The sequence below is a fragment of the Monodelphis domestica genome, chromosome 3 (genome assembly GCF_027887165.1).
Source record: "Monodelphis domestica isolate mMonDom1 chromosome 3, mMonDom1.pri, whole genome shotgun sequence".
NCBI lineage: Eukaryota > Metazoa > Chordata > Mammalia > Didelphimorphia > Didelphidae > Monodelphis > Monodelphis domestica.
The window spans coordinates 115,346,656-115,364,834 of NC_077229.1; the positions used below are offsets into that span (position 1 = coordinate 115,346,656).

The window sequence follows — 18,179 nt, forward strand, 5'->3', positions numbered from 1 at the left end:
TCGTCATCTTTTTTTAAAACCTTTGCTTTCTGTTTTTAAATCCATACTATATATTATTATATATATTATATATACATAATATATATGTTATATATATATTAGTTGTAAGGCAGAGCAATGGGGGTCAAGTGACTTGCCCAGGGTTACATGCCTAGGAAGTGACTAAGATTATGTGTGTGGGTGTGGGTGTCTTATCTCCTCTATTAGATAGTAAACTCTTTGAGGACAGTAATGGCTTATTATTTTTTTTTTGGTCATTATATTACTTCCAGAACCTGGCACAGAACTAATGTTTGCTGAAAATAAATTTTATGTTGCATGCCATGGTCTACAAAGTGTCTACCTTTGAACAATACACAAAGTGCAACTGTTCCTATGCATTTCCATTTTATATTGAGAAAACAGACACTTGGAATGCTAGCTGACTTGCCCACAGTTTTGAACCCAGATATCCCTTAACTCCAAATCCTATGTTCTTTTCACTTTACCATACTGAAAGAATAAAGGATTTATTACCAACATTATCAACTAGAAAAGCCATGAAATAGACACATAATAAACAATAAACTTTTTTGATGGATTGAATCTATTTAAGTTATTAAAAGGACCACATTTTAATGCCATCTACCTTCAAACATGCCACAGGAGCTATGAGAGGATAACTCATCTTGGTCATGTGTGATTCTGGTGATATTTAGTAATAATATATCATATAGATGCAATAAAACCTTTGTTGAACTGTATGTCTCTAAGAGAACAATGCCAATCATTTTTGTTTGCTAGTAGGAATATTTAGTAATAAGATTGATATATTTGTGTATATGCATGTATCTGTGTATTTTTTCAAAATATCAGAATTTTTCTATACAAATAAGTGTTGGCCCCTTTAAAGTAGTGACCTCTACAATTTAACCCTTTATTTCCCTTAGCCCAGAATTGCCTAAAATATTTTTAAGAGAGTCCATGGCATGCATGCCTCTGATAAAAAAGTTTATTTCCTTTAAAATCTCAAGCCATTTGGAGCCAATTATACTGTTTGAACTTTTGAAATGACTTTAACGATAATGGACCATAGTCTTAGAATCAGAAGTATATCAGCCATGTAGCCAAAGCAATCTTCAGAATTTCTCCTTATTACAAATTCAGGCTTCATTTAAATAGTGATTCCTTGCCTCCCAAGGACAGTAACAAGGACCACCACCACAAGGCTTAAGACATCTGTCAAAGACATTTGTGAAGACTCAGAATCATCCTTTGTGGCCTCTCTTCCTTGCACCTGAGAAGAGAAGTAGAGATATGTCCACATCAGATAAATATTTTCCTTGGGAAACCAAGACAGGAAAGCAAGATAGGACGCCTTTCCCAAATGGTCAAGATTCACTTGTACTCTCCCCCTACAAATAATCCAAAATCCACCTGAGTCAAAATTTGGATTCCAGTTCAGTAAGACTAGCAAATTCCAATGAGCGACCTTCTTCCAACTTCAGGTACAAGCATAAAATGCCAGCCTTCCCACTGCCCCAGAGGTGTAATGGACACAAAGGGGGATGTAGCTTCTCCCTTACTCAGGGCTGATCCAGCCTGGTTTTCCATCTCACTGACTTATTGCTTTGGCCCTTGACTCTGATTCTGTCCCTGTCCTCGGATGCTGTTGCTGCCTTTGCCGCCTGACTGCATCCTTGCCTTAAATAGATAAGCCCTTTGCTTCTGCCTCCTTTGAACTGTCTTTTGACTGTCCCATTACCAACCTCTAGAGGCAAAATGCTTACCCTTTTCTAGACTCTCAGCCTGTGACCTGGTTGCAGACTCATTTTTATAAGTCGCACTGTGCTTCAGTGCTATTCTTGTCAGAAGATAGAGGTTGGAGTCCTGGCTAATAAAAACCATATGAATACAGGAAAATGACTCCACTCCCCTGAACCTTGACTTATGTATCTATTAAATGGGCATAATTCTATAGAACTATAAATGTCAGTATACTTTTTTTGTGAAAAGTACATTGTAATTTGTTATTTTTCATTATATATTTGACCAAAAAACAAATATATTTCCATATGTGTTCAGTTGTTTTCATATATACATACACAAACAAATATATTGCATTGTAAATCTCAATATGCTATTTTGAATATTATTACTGTGTCCTAAGATTCCTTGCCTAATGCTTTTTTTAAGATTTTCATATAGTCCAAGCCTCTAGGCAGAGTAGATAAAAAAACAGCTTCCCCAATGGGGAATAAGTTCAGGTTTGTTTAAAAATATACTTTATTTTGGAATCATGAGGTTAGATACAGTTCTGTAGATTAAAATGTCACTCTTAATATCCAACTTTGCCAACTAATCCCATTTATTCTTCTTTCTTTAATTCTCCAAAAGATCCATGGTTTTAGTGGTAGACGTGCTCCTTATATAAAAGTAAATTATAGTCCATCCATACCTTGAATGACTTTTGACAATATTCACTGTAGGGAAAAAAAAAAAACCAACTCATTGCTGATGAGCTTTGTTGCATTTAGCTAGACTAATCCTTCATGTTACAGAAAGCAATTCTGGGGCTGGGCCTGTCTTATTGTCATTCTTCCAGCTTGGCAGGACCTATCAGAGCTCATGCTACATTGGCAAGAACTCAGGGTAAAGTGATGAAGCATGATACCCACCTGTTGACCAAAGGATAGAGCTCTCAAGATGTATAATGAGAAATATATTTTTGGACATCGCCATGGTGTGGATTTATTTTTCTTAATTTGATAACTGGATAATATTTTTCACATATTTTTTGGGGAAGGGAACTACTGATGGTATTGTCAAAAAGATAAAAAGAAAATAAATGAGAGAGAAAATGCAAAAACTAAGAGAGGGGAATAGAAGAGAGTTCAAAAGGAAATACACCCAAGCAGGACAGTTTTGAAACATACATGATATATTTTGAGATACATTTGTGTGTATGTATGTATATATGAAAACTGAACAACACATATGGAAATATATTTGTTTTTCAGTCAAATATATATATTTGATTAAAAACAACAAGTACATATTTATACATATTTGTCGTTTTTCATTTGTGTTTTTTTCATTCATTTTCAGTAATGTCCAATTGCACATGGTCCAAAAATTCATTTGGGATTTTCTTGGCAGAGATATTAGAGATGTTTGCCATTTTCTTCTCCAGCTCATTTTACAGCTGAGGAAACTGAAGGAAATAGGGTCAAGTTAACTGGGCCTAGAGTCATACAGCTAATAAGTGTCTGAGGCCAGGTTTGAATTCAGGAAGATGAGTCGCTATCTATTATGCCACCTACCTTCCATATACATAACATACACATAAACACATGCATATACACATATATAAACATATGTCTGTATACGTACATATATGTATATGTTTAGATATACACACATCATACACACAAACATGCATATACATATATTATTCATGCATTTATAAAAATAAGTAAATGCATATTTTTACAGAACTCACCACTTCACACCAGGCAGTATCTGGCAAAAACCTTGGCATTTAATTTTTTGGAAAAAAGAAATAATCACCTGTTTTGAATTCAAGCTGATTATAAAGGACACCAGAGTAATGGTTGGAAAGCTGCTTTATAATAATATGACCAACCTGGGCACAATGTAGTGGAAAGAACACTGGTCTTAAAACCTAATGATTTGTGTGTGAGCTCCTGGCTCTTTGCTAACTTTGTGACCACTTCTACTCCTTGTACGTTAGCAGATATGTCTAGAAAATCACTCCACGGCACCTGATGATCTCTAAATACACTTCCAGACTTAATATTATACGCTCTTAAGTACCATAACACTCTGTGGTTAATGGAATTTAACTTTACCTTTAGATAGTGTGCTTGTAGTTATGTTTCTCTCCTTTGAATGATTTGACTTGAAGTATGCCCAAATCTAAACTTGCTTAATGGTAAATCATAATATTGGAGGATTCTGACCTTGGAGGGATTGAGAGATGATCTAGTTAAAGCCTTTCATTTAATAAATGAGGGAAACTTAGTTTCAGAGAGGTGACGTGACTGTTATAAGGTCACACAGGTAGCAAGCTGTCATGGCTAGGACTTGAATTGTGTCCTCTGATTCCCAAAACTAGTGTTCTTACCACAACACTGGATTGTTTCCCTCATTTTACAGAAAAGGAAACAGACTTAAAAAGATGAAAAAAATAATTCTTCAAAGATGGTAAATGGGTCAACAAGAATTAGAACTCAGATATTCTAATTCCCAGACCAAGATTTGCACAAAACATGATCAAATTGTTTTATACATCAAACTTCCATGCTGCAGTGCTATCTTTCACTCAGGTTGGTGGGGCCAAGAAATCATAATGGAATCAAGTTCAAGGGGGAATTCTTCCCCTTCTCCATGTATACTTTGATCCCCAACATAGCACATGCTAAGTTCTCAATAAACACTTATTGGCTACAAAGCCTCTCTTCTCCATCCCAAATTCACCAATGTAAACATGTCTTCTTATATCACCTACTGAAATAATCGAAATAAAAAAGAGAAAACAATGCATTTTTCTTCCTTCATGGAGCTTATATTCTTTCAGAGGTGAGAATGCATTTAAATATAAGTATATGCAAAATAAATACAATATGAATGTAAGGATATTTTTTGGAGGAGAGACACTAGCAGTTGTGAGAATCAGCTGAGCTTTGAGGGAAACAATTCTAGAAATCAGAAACAAGAACAGATCCATTCTAGGTCTGGAGGACAGATAGCCTATGTAAAGGTAATTCATTAGGTCATTAAGAATAATGTGTGAGCCCCATTAGGAAGGCAGATTTGTCTGGAACAAAGCTCTAATGAAGCGAAGTAGTGTATAATGAGCCTTAAAGGTGGGTTGGAGACATTTTTGGAAAGACTTTAATTGCTTAACATAGGCATTTGTATAGATCCTAGAATGAATAGGGAATCACTAGTTCTTTCTTTACTTTTGGTAGATAGAAATTTTTTTTATTGTGAGGGAACAATAATATTTGAGAACCTTGACTACAGAAAGCTACAAGAAGTACAGTGGGGAGTAAAAAGGCATGAGAAAGTGGGCTTGGGAGAGGATAAGTATGGTCCTAGGTATTTTTCTTCACAAAGGTGCCAAGTCCTGATGCTCTTTGAATGGAAATGGGGTAGTTAGTTCAGGAATTTATGTCAATTTATTGCTACTAAATCAAGGGAATTTGGGGATCAGATTAATTTCATCTGCACATAAATAATTCCATTCTGTCTAAGCTCATTTTTTATCTTTTCCCCAATAATGACTAGTAAAATAATTTTAAAAGTATAAACTTTCTGCACTAAAGAGAAAATATATCACTCAATGTGATAAAACCTGTAAGAATTTGAAAACTCTCAAGGGCAGACACAGAAAAGGTTATCTGAAACCTTACCCACATTTCCCAACAAGTCTTTACAATTAGTGTAGAAATATAGAAGTTAAGAGACAGAAAACAGGATGATGAACTTTTAAGGTGAAACAGTTCCTGAAGACAATTTCCTAAATTATAGAGGGATTATAATCTGTGCTAGAGGAGAGATTCCCCACATTGCATTTTGTTAAAATACTCAAGAAAGTGTTATGTGCCTTTTTTTAGTGACTTTTAGACAGTAAAGTTGATCAGGGCAGAAGCCATAAGTTACCTATATTTTATATCTGCTCCAGCACCTGGGACAGAGCTGCAAACATAATGAGTGCTTAATAGGTGTTTGTTATATTGATTTGTAACCATCATAATGGAAGCTGAATTGTGTGCTCTGTTGCAGCATTGTCAGTTATTTGCTCTTTGTTTTGTTAGGGAGAGCGAGGTCTGGATGGATTCCCTGGAAAGCCTGGAGAAGAAGGGAAGAAGGTATATAAACTCTTGAGTTGGTAAGAAGCAGATGCTGATCTCTGGAAAGAGAGACTGTAGGAACTGTGAAACCATCATGACCTTTTCTCTAAGCCTTTTGCTTCCAGACATGGCAGCATCCCTATTCGTTTGACCAATAGTACTTGTATTCCAATTAAATTGTTTGGATCTTTTTCCTTACTTATATGGGGTCTGTAATCCCCTTTCTAGGTGATAGGTCTCTGTATTTCCTTTACTCTTTCACTCTAAGGTTTATCTGAAATAAAGTTGCAATGCAAGTAAATATAATCATTTTATAAAGTGCTTAAAAAAACTTCAAGTAGAGGTTTGATTTGGTGAACTATATGTTTCCTTCCAATCCCACAATCTTAAATAAGAGTACATTGGGAATTTCAGGAACATGGAGGTTTAATCCTAAGAGCAGTTAAGTACCACTCCATCACAGTTTAGAGGTATCCACCGATACTGCCTATTCATAGCATCATCCCTGGTAAACATCTATTAATGATGATATTTATAATCATTTTCTCAGCTATTCCATCCTAATATCATGATCTCAGGTTTCTCTGAGTGACCTGGAGGATGGAGAAAAAAAGAAGAAATTAACTTAGATGAGGAATCTTCAAAAGTAGAATTGAGATTAGAGGATAGATATTTTTATAGTAACCAATGGACAACCTTACAGATATACATTTGTACTACATTCACCAGGAACTTTATTATCTCAGTACAAAGGGAAGTATAATCTCTGACTGATGTTAGCAATGCTCCCAACCCTGGATGACAAACTGGATTATCTCTCTGTCTTAAATTGCAGTCTGATTGTAAATTCACTCTGCTATTGGAGTCATTTGGCTTCATGCAATGGTTGCTTGTTATAAGGTCTGAAATCCTTTTTGCTGTAGTAGAATCACACCTTCATCATCCCAACAATAACAATTAAATGTTCTCCTTCTTTCAGGGCAGTCCCGGTGCTCCAGGTATGGCTGGTATCCAAGGAGAAAAGGTAAAAACAGACCCAACATATGGAAAACCTTTGTTTTTGTTTTTTTTGGGGGGGAACAAATTAATTAATTCTTTGTATTATTTTTTTAGTTATATCAGTCCCTGAAGTAAATAGCATTAGTATTATCTCATTTTAGAGATGAAAATGACTGAATTTTGGAGAGGTTAAATAACATAACCACAACGATATTCATTGAGCCAGTAATTTTAAAGCCTGGGACCCAAACTTTAGTCTGCTGACTTTTAGCCTAGCTCATGATACTGACTCACAGATTTTTTTTTAACTGGACAGATTTTTTAAAATATCGGGCTTTGAAAAATCAAACCTCCTAGATTGGAATGTAATTTTTGACACTGGAAGAAAGAAGGTATCTGTGTTAAAAGCAGTGAGGCCAATTTCAGTTCAATAGCATTCATAGGATCAAGAATGAAAAGATGCTTTAGAAACCATTTAGTCCAAACTCCTTATTTTAAAGATGGAGAATCTGGGTACCAAGAGGTTAAGTGGCTCATCTAAGATCATACAAGCTAGGAATGGATGAGCAGAGGACTGAACCCTCAAACTCTGGCTCCAAACAAATTGTGCATTCCACTATACCACATGGATTTATAGAGCACTGGGAAAAATATCTTTATCTCAAATTTCTGTTGTATAGCAATGATTATAGCAGGAACTTTTCTCTACAACCGTGTGAAAAAAGAAGTAAAAATACCATTCTTAACAACAGCTGAATTCACATAAAAATCAATGTCAATCCATACAGTTCTAAATATACATTTATATTTTTTCCACACGTTTAATTTCACCAGGTGTTGTTCTACTTTACGTTGATATATCATCAATGTAACGCTCTTCACAAATGCTAAAATCTAAAATACTATATAAATGTTACTGTTATTATAACTCCTATTGCCATTATTATTATTATTAACTGATTAGATTCCAAGTTCTTTGAGGACAAGAACTGAATTTTGCCTGACCTATTTTCTTTAAATCTCCACTGCTTAGCACAGTGCCTGGCACATAGTAGGCACTTAATAAATGTTTATGGATTGAAAGATTATTATTATCCATTCTTATCCCCATGCCTCTCTAGGAAGCCACTATGAGTTGTTTGGGCTGAAAAAGCAAAGCAAAAATAAAAGCATACAACATGGTGGCCAAAATTATTATGAAGAACTTTTCTTTTCAAATAGACTGGTTTTTAGACAAAAGCCCATAAGTTATTAGAGGCCTGCTGCCAGTCCAGCAACATAGACTTTACAAAGTCAGGGTCACCTCCATGCCAAGAGTTGGCATCTGAGAAAGAGGTTACTAGAGGTATTATACAGAATATACTCAGAAAAACCCCATTGGTGTAAGAATAGGAACTGGAAATGTTTCTATTCTTTTCAACCTCCCCCCTGTCTCTCTCTACCTCTGTTTAATTATCTACTTCTCTTACCGGGTATTTTTAGGGATGTCTTACATTGTTATTTTTAAAATAGCTATTAAACCTAGAAGCTCATGATACCTCTCCAGGCTGGTGTCAGGTTTTTAATATACTCTAAACAGTTACTTGACAGGGAATGCAAAACCCTAAAAGAAGCTATTTCACTTTGAGTCACTAAGTAGAGCAGGAATGATACTTGAAGGTTGAAACCAAAAGGACAATTACTCTAGTTTCCATTACACTCCATATTACTATTGTTTTACAAATTGACTCCCAAGCACTCTACCATTTTGAACATTCCAATACTTCCCCTCATTTGGGGAAACACATGAACCAATTTTGCTTATCATAAAATAGAAGCCAAAAAAAGAAATGCCTCCTAGTGTCATTCTGGAAATTTTGCTGAAGAAATGAAGGTACTTGAAGCTTTTAGGTATTAAAATTCACCAACATTAACTCTTTGAGAGAAGATCATGGGATCACAAAACAGGAATTTGGGAAGGGACTTCATCCTATCAAATGCAACCTACAATCTTTGGTAAGTCATAGAAGAGATCATAAAGATAAACTGAGGTCCAAAGATTAAAGCAAGTGACTTAGAAAAGGTCACATGGTTACTAAGTGGCAGAACATAAGCCAACCTATATGATGAATGCCCTGAGATGCCCAAGATTATGAGAGTTGATATAGCACAATAGAAAAATGCTTCATTTTGAATCAGAAGACCTGAGAATCATATCCTTGCTTTGCCATTTTCCTAGCTGACCTCAGATAATTAATCACTAATCATTTATTAAATGTTTGCTAGGTACCAGGCCCTAAGACAAGAAATGGAGTGACAAAGAAAAAGCAAAAATTATCTATGTACTCAAAGAGCTTATCTTCTAATGGCATGTCACTTTACCACTTGAAGGCTCTCTTTTCTCATATGTGAAGATGAGTGGTTTGGACAAAAGGCCACTAGGGTTTCTTCCAGTCTTAAATACAAAGTCCTCCTAACTTTGGCATTTACTACCTGTATGATCTTGAGCAAGGGCTTTAACCTTCCTGAATCTCAGTTTCCTTATATATAACATGGGAGATTTGGATTAGAAAGCCTCTTTGGCTTCTTTAAACTCTCAGTCTATGACTGATCCATAGCTTTAGATTAAATTAAGATAAAATTTGATTGACTACATAACTTGAGAAATTAATTTTGAATAAGTGAGTCATTAAGTTGACCTGCCAATTATACAGTATTCTTTGTACTCTTGAGTTCATTTTGATAGACTAAGACAGATTGTTCTACACTCTCCTGGTATGCCCAAAGTTCTAGAAAAAGCTGAGATATTTGGTTTGTAATTTATAGAATTGGGGAAATCTTAGAATCGTGGACTCTTTAAATTGGAAGGAGACATTAGGCACCTATTACAAACCCCATCCCATGTAGGATCCTTTTTTATAACATCTCTTAACAGTTGAAATTGAAATATAATTAATAGATTTGGCTTGGTTCCTGATTTCTCTTTTAACTAGTTTCTGAGGTTTAGCATGTGGCACAATGGCAAGTATTCCTAATCAGTGCTCAAAGGTTTTGAAAGATAGAAAAACAGGTTTTATGCTCTGGTCTGTTAAGTATAAAATTTTGTCAAAGAAGAGGCAAAGAATGCACATACAATTCAACAAAAAACTAGAAGGATAAAATGTAATAAAGGCATTAATAATCACTCTCAAATTATTTGTTCCATTTTATAGGGTGAAGTTGGACCATCTGGGCCACCTGGAATACCAGGCTCTGTGGTAAGTATTTTCATCTTTGAGGTGAGGGGAAAGATGGAAGTGTGTCACAGCCTAGAATCTTTGTAAGGACTCTTTGAAGAGGCATTTCTACTAAAGGAGATCAGCACCTAGTCTGTGGTATCTATTCTTAATGGATTATCTGGGGTACTGAGTGGTTGTCACTTTCCCACAGTCACAAAGCCAATTGACATCAGAAGCAGGTCTTGAATCCAGTTACTTTTGACCCCAGGGCCAATCTTCTGACAATTTTATCTTCTACCTCTTCTGATAAGTCAGAACCTTAGGCTTATGATTGATCTTGAGCAAGTGCTTTGACCTTGCTGAATCTCATTTTCCTTAAATATAACATGAGAGAGTTGGCTTATAATCCTTAGGCTTATGGAATCTTAAAAGACCATTGTGTTCACCTGGTCAAAAAAACCCAATGCATCTAGACATTCCTAACATGTTGATCATTCAACGTTGGCTTGAACATATTTAGTGATATGAGGTTTAATTGATAGGGCAGAGGCTTCCCATTGCAAAGCTTAACAGATTTGTTACAGTTCTTCCTTATATCGAGCCCCAATCTGCCTTCTTGTTACTATCACCCATTTCTTATCTCCATTTTTACAACTCTAGAAGGAGAAGACAGGAGAAGAAGAAGAGAAGGGTAGAAGAATTATGAGGAAAGTAGAATAATTAATATCAGGATCAATATTAATCCATCAGTCAATAAACACTTATTAAATGCATACTACATGCCAGGCATTGCTTATTGCTAGAAGACTGTCTTGGGAGAATCAGAAGGAAAGTTCTCAAGAGCAAAGATATAGTGGATATATCTTTAACCACATGGAAGGCAGAGAGAATGAGGATGGAATGGTAGAAGATTTAGGGACATTTTGAAGTATATAGTGAAGCTGAAGAAGCTCAGGTCAGAACTTAGGCTCAGTAAAGTAGGAAATGGTGCAATTTGCTAATGAATTATTAAAATTACTTGCTGATAAATAATTTAAAAAATTAAGAAAAGATGGTGGAATTGGGGATTAAACATTTAAACAGATGATTTAGAGAATAATTAGCAAAATATGACCTAAAGGTTTACCTTGCAGCAGAAAGCCCTATCTGAAGTCAGATAAAATGAAGTTAAACTGAACCCAATAAACATGATTTCTGAACTCTCTACAATAGATCTTGGCAACTTTGTTTGGAGGATGGGGATAGTAGAGAATGATGGGTGATATATATTAGATACTTAGGAGGATAGAACATCGAAAGGCTAAGGAGCAAGAGATAAAGGATAAAGGAAAGTTTTCAACAAAGTGATTATGTATTAGAAGAAGATTGTCAAGGTTATGAAGGGAAGCCAGAACAGGGATAAGACACTAGAAGTAGAACACTAAAAGGGACACAGGAATTTGTTCATTTTCCTGAAAGACCTTTCATTTGGAATATGTATGATCTTAAAAATGTATAGTTAAAGCCAAGAGTGTGAAAAAATGCAAAGAAACCTCATTAATTCAGGTTAAAATAAGAACAAAGAATAAGCATAGGGAGCAGAGGGCATAGGGAACAGAGAAGTAATTGTATAACATAAACAGAGAAAAAACAAAAAGAGTTGGATCCTGGTGGATCCTGGGCATGTTTAGCATTTCCAGAAGAATAGTAAGCCTTTTGCCTCAGCTCATGCCTCCTTTTATCTTTCAGGTGCAGAAGGAGGGCTTGAAAGGAGAACAAGTAAGGAAAATTGTTATCTTCCTGTTGTACATTATTTCTGAAAATGGAATGGACTTGATAGTGGTTGACTCAAAGCCCTGGGCTAGGATATTGGTTTGCAAAGATATGCAGACTCAGAATTAAACTAGAAATGTTTCAATCTGCCTCTGAGGGGAAATGGGTTGTTTTCATAATGGTGGAAAATCTAGCCTCAAGAAATAATATTGATAAAGGAGACTGACTATGTGCTTGTCCTTAGCCTTGTTATTGGTTGAAAGAAGTATGGGCCTGATATGGACAAGTGTCTTCAAAAGTACATTTGGGGCACAAAGACCCAATGAAACAAATCTTGACTGTACACTGTAAGTTCTATTGGGCTCTACTAAAATTCTCCTTTTCAGTATGACCTTGCCCATTTGAGAGACTTAGATATGGAAAGCTTTCTTGCAGTATCTGTGTTGTTAATCTTATTATCTATAATGCAGGACACTAAGTACTTAGTCAGGCTCTTCAATATTCAGAGTGTAGAGATTGGAGCTAGAGATGATATAAGTTTTAGATTTGACTCTTCCTCTTTAGGAATTGAGAAATCTAGTTGGTAGATAGGATAGCCACAACTATTTGTAATCCCACTTCTTCCTTCTTCAAGCCTTTGTACAATGAACCAGACAGTTTATCTCTGGATCATATACTAGGATGAGACTGGTAATGGGAGAATATCAGAATAGTTTATATCTGTATGATATATATATACATAATAATGTATCTAATTTCTTATTGTTTTAACAGGGAGCTCCAGGACCTCGTGGTCATCAGGGTCTACCTGGTCCTCCAGGATCACCAGTAAGTCTTTTACTTTCCTCTCATTCTGATCCAAATAAAATTTAGATGTTTATTTATTTATCTTAGTATATATTTATTTATGAATGTATATAAATGTATATATGTAAATAATGTATATATGATGTATAAATTTAGCTTAATATATGCATACATGTGCATATAAATTTAATTTTTTAATTTTTAATTTATTTAATTTTTAATTTATATTCATTCTTTAGAAGAACTAATTTATACTCAAAGAATGAGTAGATTCTTTATAAAACATCATTAAATCAAAAATCATATATTAAACTCTTACCACATACCAGTCATTGAGCTAAACCTTTGGGGATATGAACACAGAAGTGGAACATTCTTTGCCCTCAGGGAATTTTTCATTCTGCTTTATCATGCCCATATATATGTTAAGGAAAACATTTTGTAGTAGAAAGCACATCAACCTTAAAATTAGAAGATTTGAGATTAAATTCTTTTATCTCTCTTTACCAGTCATATGATATTATATAAGTAAATTGTTTTTATCTACAACATCCTTTAATCTCTGTCTTTTATAGCTTGAACCCCAGAAGTGTCATGAAGTCCTTTATCTATTTGCCTTATACAACTTTTATAGAACTAGAGAATTATTATATTTTATGGAATTTTATAGGATTATTTAGAGTTAGAAATGGCATTGGAGGTCTTGGCTGTTCATCTGAATTGTACTTTACTACTTCCTTTGTGTCTTTGATCCTTACAAAAACCATTTGAGTTAGAAAATGAGGTATTCCTCTCATTTTATAAATGAAGATGCTGAAGGCAGAGGGGATAAGAGAATTGTCTGGGGTCAAGGACCCAGTCAGAGCTGTATCCAGGTCTACAGTGACGTCTCTTGACTTAGGGTTCTTTCCTTCACATCAGGATGGCTTTAGGAAGAGAGAGAGAAAAATGAAGGCAGTGTCTTTCCCAGTAGGTACCACATAATACTCAAACTGGCGTTTAGGTAAATATTTTTTGATTAGGCTATTTTATTATTACACTGTCTCAGGATTGGCGTGACAGCATTGGTAAAGTACCCCCCACCTGAATCATGCAAGGACAAACCATTTCCTCCCTTGTCCACAGACACTTTGGGGAAGCACTTTGTGGTTGCTTTTCTCTTACCAAGTGATCAGGTGACTTTATGATCATATTTTTAGGCTTTCTTGAGACTAAGTGCAGGTCAGTAAATCACATCAGAGCTGCAGAGCTTGGGATAAGAAATGGTGAATGAATTAAATTGTAAAATAGTGTCCTGGGTGTTTTTGATCTAATCAGGACTTTGGCTGACCTTCTCTCCCCTATTCTTGTAAGTTTCTAAGGAAAAATAAATCCCTAATAAAGTCCAGCTGGCTAAGGTCTTAAGCAAGGAGGTTAAAAAGAACAAACATGTGAAAAGGATTTCTAGTGGCACTTTTAAAAGGGTTAAGAACTGTTTATCTAATGGAGGCTCTATGCCATGAAAAAAAGTGACAATGTATGGCTCAGCTAATCAGAGACTTTAATAATAGTTAATAATATCTCTGTTTTCATAGCACTTTAAAGCTCACAAGGAGTTTTAAATATACATCATTTTATCTTCACAATAACCTTATGAGGAGGTACAATTACAATTTTACATACAAAGAACCTGAGGCAATGGAGTTTAAATGACTTGCCCAGGATTGTAGAACTATTAAATGTCTGTGACCAGATTCAAAATCAGATATTCCTGACTTCAGTAACAGTTATCTATCCAATGAATCACTTTGCTGACCTTAAAAATAGTGTGATCCAACCTCCAACCCACTCATTTTTAAATAGGAACAAAAACTAAGGTTAAGAGAAGACTAGGGAAAAGAACACTATCTGTATATTGTTTATTTTATACTTAGTAACCACCATCACCACCAAAAAACATTTAAAGAAATGCATAAGATAAATTATGTGTAAAACCACAAACTTCCCATTCCTTACAATTTGTCTAAAATATGTAAATTATGTATGTGTGTTAATATAAACATCATCTGTTTTTGAGTTTCCTTTGATTTGTTTTATTTTGATACTTTTTTCTCTTGATTTTTGAGAACACTATATTTTAAACCAGAAAATCCAGTTCTATATTAACAACTAAATCCAGTAGCAAGAGATAGAGAAATTCTATTTAAAATGACTAGGCAATATGAAATACTTTGGAGTCTACCTGATGAGAAAATCACAGGAATGATATGAACACAATTACAAGGCACCTTTCATATAAATAAAGTCAGATCTAAAAAAAATGGAACAATAGTCATTGCTCATAAGTAGGCCGAGCTAAAATTTTAAAAATGACAATTTTATCTAAATTAATTTATTTATTCAGTGCCATATCAAAAATTATAGAGCTAAAAAATCAATTGCAAAGTCCATCTTGAAGAATAAGTGGATAAGAATATCAAGGAAATCAATGAAAAAATGCAAAGGAAGGTTACTCAGCCATATCAAAACTCAAAATGTTTTTCAAACCAAGTCATTAAAACATTCTGGTACTAGATAAAACACAGAATAGTAGATCAGAGGTATAGATTAGGCACACATTCAATACACAGTAGTAAATGACTATAGTAATCTAGTGTTTGATAAAACCTCCGATCCAAACTTTTGGGACAAGAACTCAGTATTTGACAAAAGCTGCAGGAAAAACTGGAAAGTAATTCAGTGGGAGGTAGATATAGGCTAAAATCTCACACCATATATTACCTTCAAAATGAATACATGACTTAAATATAATGGGCGATATAAGAAAATTGAGGGAGCATGGAATAGTTTACCTTTTAGATCTAAGGATAGGGAAGAATTTGTGATCAAACAAGATAGAAAACATTACAGTATATAAAATGGATAATGTTAATTACATTAAATTTAAAAGGATTTGTACAAACAAAACCACTGGAAGAAAAGCAGAAAATGGTGAGAAAAAATGTATAACAAGTTTGTCTGATACAAGCCTCATTTCTCAAATGCAGAGAGAAATGAATTAAATTCATAAGAATACAAGTCATTCCTCAATGGACTAGTCAAAGGATATGGACAGGGAGTTTTCAGATGAAATTAAAACTATTAAAATCATATGGACAATGCTCTAAATAGCTATACATTGGAGAAAGAGAAATCAAAACAACTGTGAGGCACTGTTTCACACTTATAAGTTTGACTGATATGACAAATAAAATGATAAGTTTTAGAGGGAATGTGGGAAAACTGGAACACTAATCCACTGTTGATAGAGTTGTGAATTGATTCAACCATTCTGGAGAGCAATTAAAACTATGCCCCAAAGGCTATAAAACTCTGCATACCCTTTGATTCAGTAACAGTACTTTATCCCAGAGGTTTTTAAAAAAAGGAACAGTACCTATATAATTTAAAAAAAATATTTAGAGCAGCTATTGTTGTGTGTTGGCAAAGAATTTGAAATTGAGTGAGTCCATCAATAGGGGAATGGTTAAACAAGTAGTTGTAGTATATGACTATGATAGAATACTAATGTGTTATAAGAAATGATGACCAGGATGCTTTCAGGAAAAAAAAAAACCTGGAAAGACATGAACTGATATAAAGGGAAGTGAGCAGAACCAGGCAAACACTGTACACTGCAACAGCAATATTGTATTATAATCAACTTTTAATGACTTAGCTATTCTCTGCAATACAATAATGTAAGTCAGTTCTGATGTACTACTGATAAAAAATGTCATACACATCCAGAAAAAGAACTAATCAGTCTGAATGGAGATCAAAACATACCTTTTAAAACCTTTTTTTTGGGGGGGGTTTCTTTCACAACATGATTAATATGGAAATGTGTTTTGCATTACTGTACATGTATAACTTCTATCAAATTGCTTCACCTTCTAAATGAGTAGGAAGAAAGGAGACAATTCAAAACTCAACATTTTAAAAAATGCATGCTAAAATTTATATTTATTTGGAAAAAATAAAATACTTGGAAAAAAAGAAAAACCACGCATCTGTTACTATCTACCTATTTGACCTTAGGCAAGACATTTAATGTCTTTACTGGATCAAAGTATGAATCGAGAGCTGGAAGGAACTTTAGAGACCAGCTTGCTCATTCTGTTCATTTCATAGATAAGGAAACTGACGCCCATGTTGTCCCAGGTTATAAAGATAGTAAATGGCAGAAGTGAGATTTGAACTCAGGTTTTCTGACTTCAGATCCATGGCTCTTTATAGTATGCCACATTGCCTTCTTGGTCCATTTCTGAATCTGTTTCCTTATAATATAATAGATAGTCTGGGAAAAGAGAGAAGGGCAGACAGAATTATTAACCTTATGTTTCCTAAATATATCATTTGCATTCCCACTTTTTCTTCTTTGCCCATACTGATCCTTCTGGTTAGAATATACTCCTACCTCAACCTACCCTATACTTACCCATCCTTCAAAGCTTACCTCAAATGCTATGTCCTTAAGGAAACCTAATCTGGTGCTTTCAATTAATGATGATCTTCCACTGTGAATTTTAAAACTATTCCACCCTAATCAGACCATACTTTAGAAGATATGATTTAGCTATTTTCTGATCAATAACAGTAGAGATACTTGGACTAACAGAATCAGGTCTTGGGAACCCTGAATTTCTCCATCCTCCTTAGTTTAACAAGATTAGGAAGGTCTACTCCAAACTCAAGATTTAAATATCTGAGGAGATGGCCTTCAACAGACATGTGCAGAAACAGTGGACAGACCCTTGGGCTGTCCTAAATCAAGCTAAGCTATCAATGGTACAGATGAGATGCAGGAAAGTGACGTAAAACTGTCTATATAAGGCATGTCACTTCCTCTCTCTTCCTCTTTCCCTGGAGAGGTGACTCTGGCCGGCAGCTTGCTAGGTGATCCTACAATCTTGGAGTGGTGGCAATTATTTTGTCTGGGTTTTGCGGTGAGTTTGCCCTGGAGCTGATTTCAGGTTCAGGCATCCTGGCTTAGCCCTTTCCTTTTTGGAGTTCAAGCTGATTCCTTCCTCCTTCATACTCCAAAACCTTATCTCCTAATCTCCCCACTCAGTACTAGCCAGGTTGGGGGGGGGCAACCTACTCCTTTCCTTTTTCCTTCTCCTTAATATCCTCCACTCTCAATTAAATCACCATAAAATTTCCAGCCAACTTGGGTGTTTCGTTAGAATTTTATAAATAAAATCCTTGGTGACCAAAATAATTATTACATTCAGTCTTAACCATAATTTTAACCTTTACACCACAAACTTCATTTTGTTCATACTGCTGGTGTGTTCTTATCGTATTCTACCTTGTAGCATATTTAATTCTGACTGCCATTTCCTTTTATACTGTGAGCTTTGTGATGGCCTTGGCTGTCTTATATTTCTGTTTTCATTTCTCATAGTGCCTGGTAACATAAGAACCATAGCAAGTGCTCATGAACTACTTTTCTGAATGAATGGATGAATTGAGCAAAGGGATTATTTAACTTAAAAATATGTTCATAAGTTTAGAGCTGAAAAAAGCTTCAAAGATCATGCAG

The 18,179-nt window shown here is 34.9% G+C and overlaps 1 protein-coding gene across 1 annotated transcript in view; it reads left to right on the forward strand.

Moving 5' to 3' along the window:
• Positions 1–18,179, forward strand: part of COL22A1 (collagen type XXII alpha 1 chain) — a 564,322-nt gene that overhangs the window by 302,824 nt on the left and 243,319 nt on the right. The window contains exons 18-22 of the mRNA XM_056823025.1: positions 5,823–5,876; positions 6,838–6,882; positions 10,049–10,093; positions 11,783–11,812; positions 12,581–12,634. Of these exons, the coding sequence (XP_056679003.1) occupies positions 5,823–5,876; positions 6,838–6,882; positions 10,049–10,093; positions 11,783–11,812; positions 12,581–12,634 (228 nt within the window). The remainder of the gene's footprint in view (positions 1–5,822; positions 5,877–6,837; positions 6,883–10,048; positions 10,094–11,782; positions 11,813–12,580; positions 12,635–18,179) is intronic.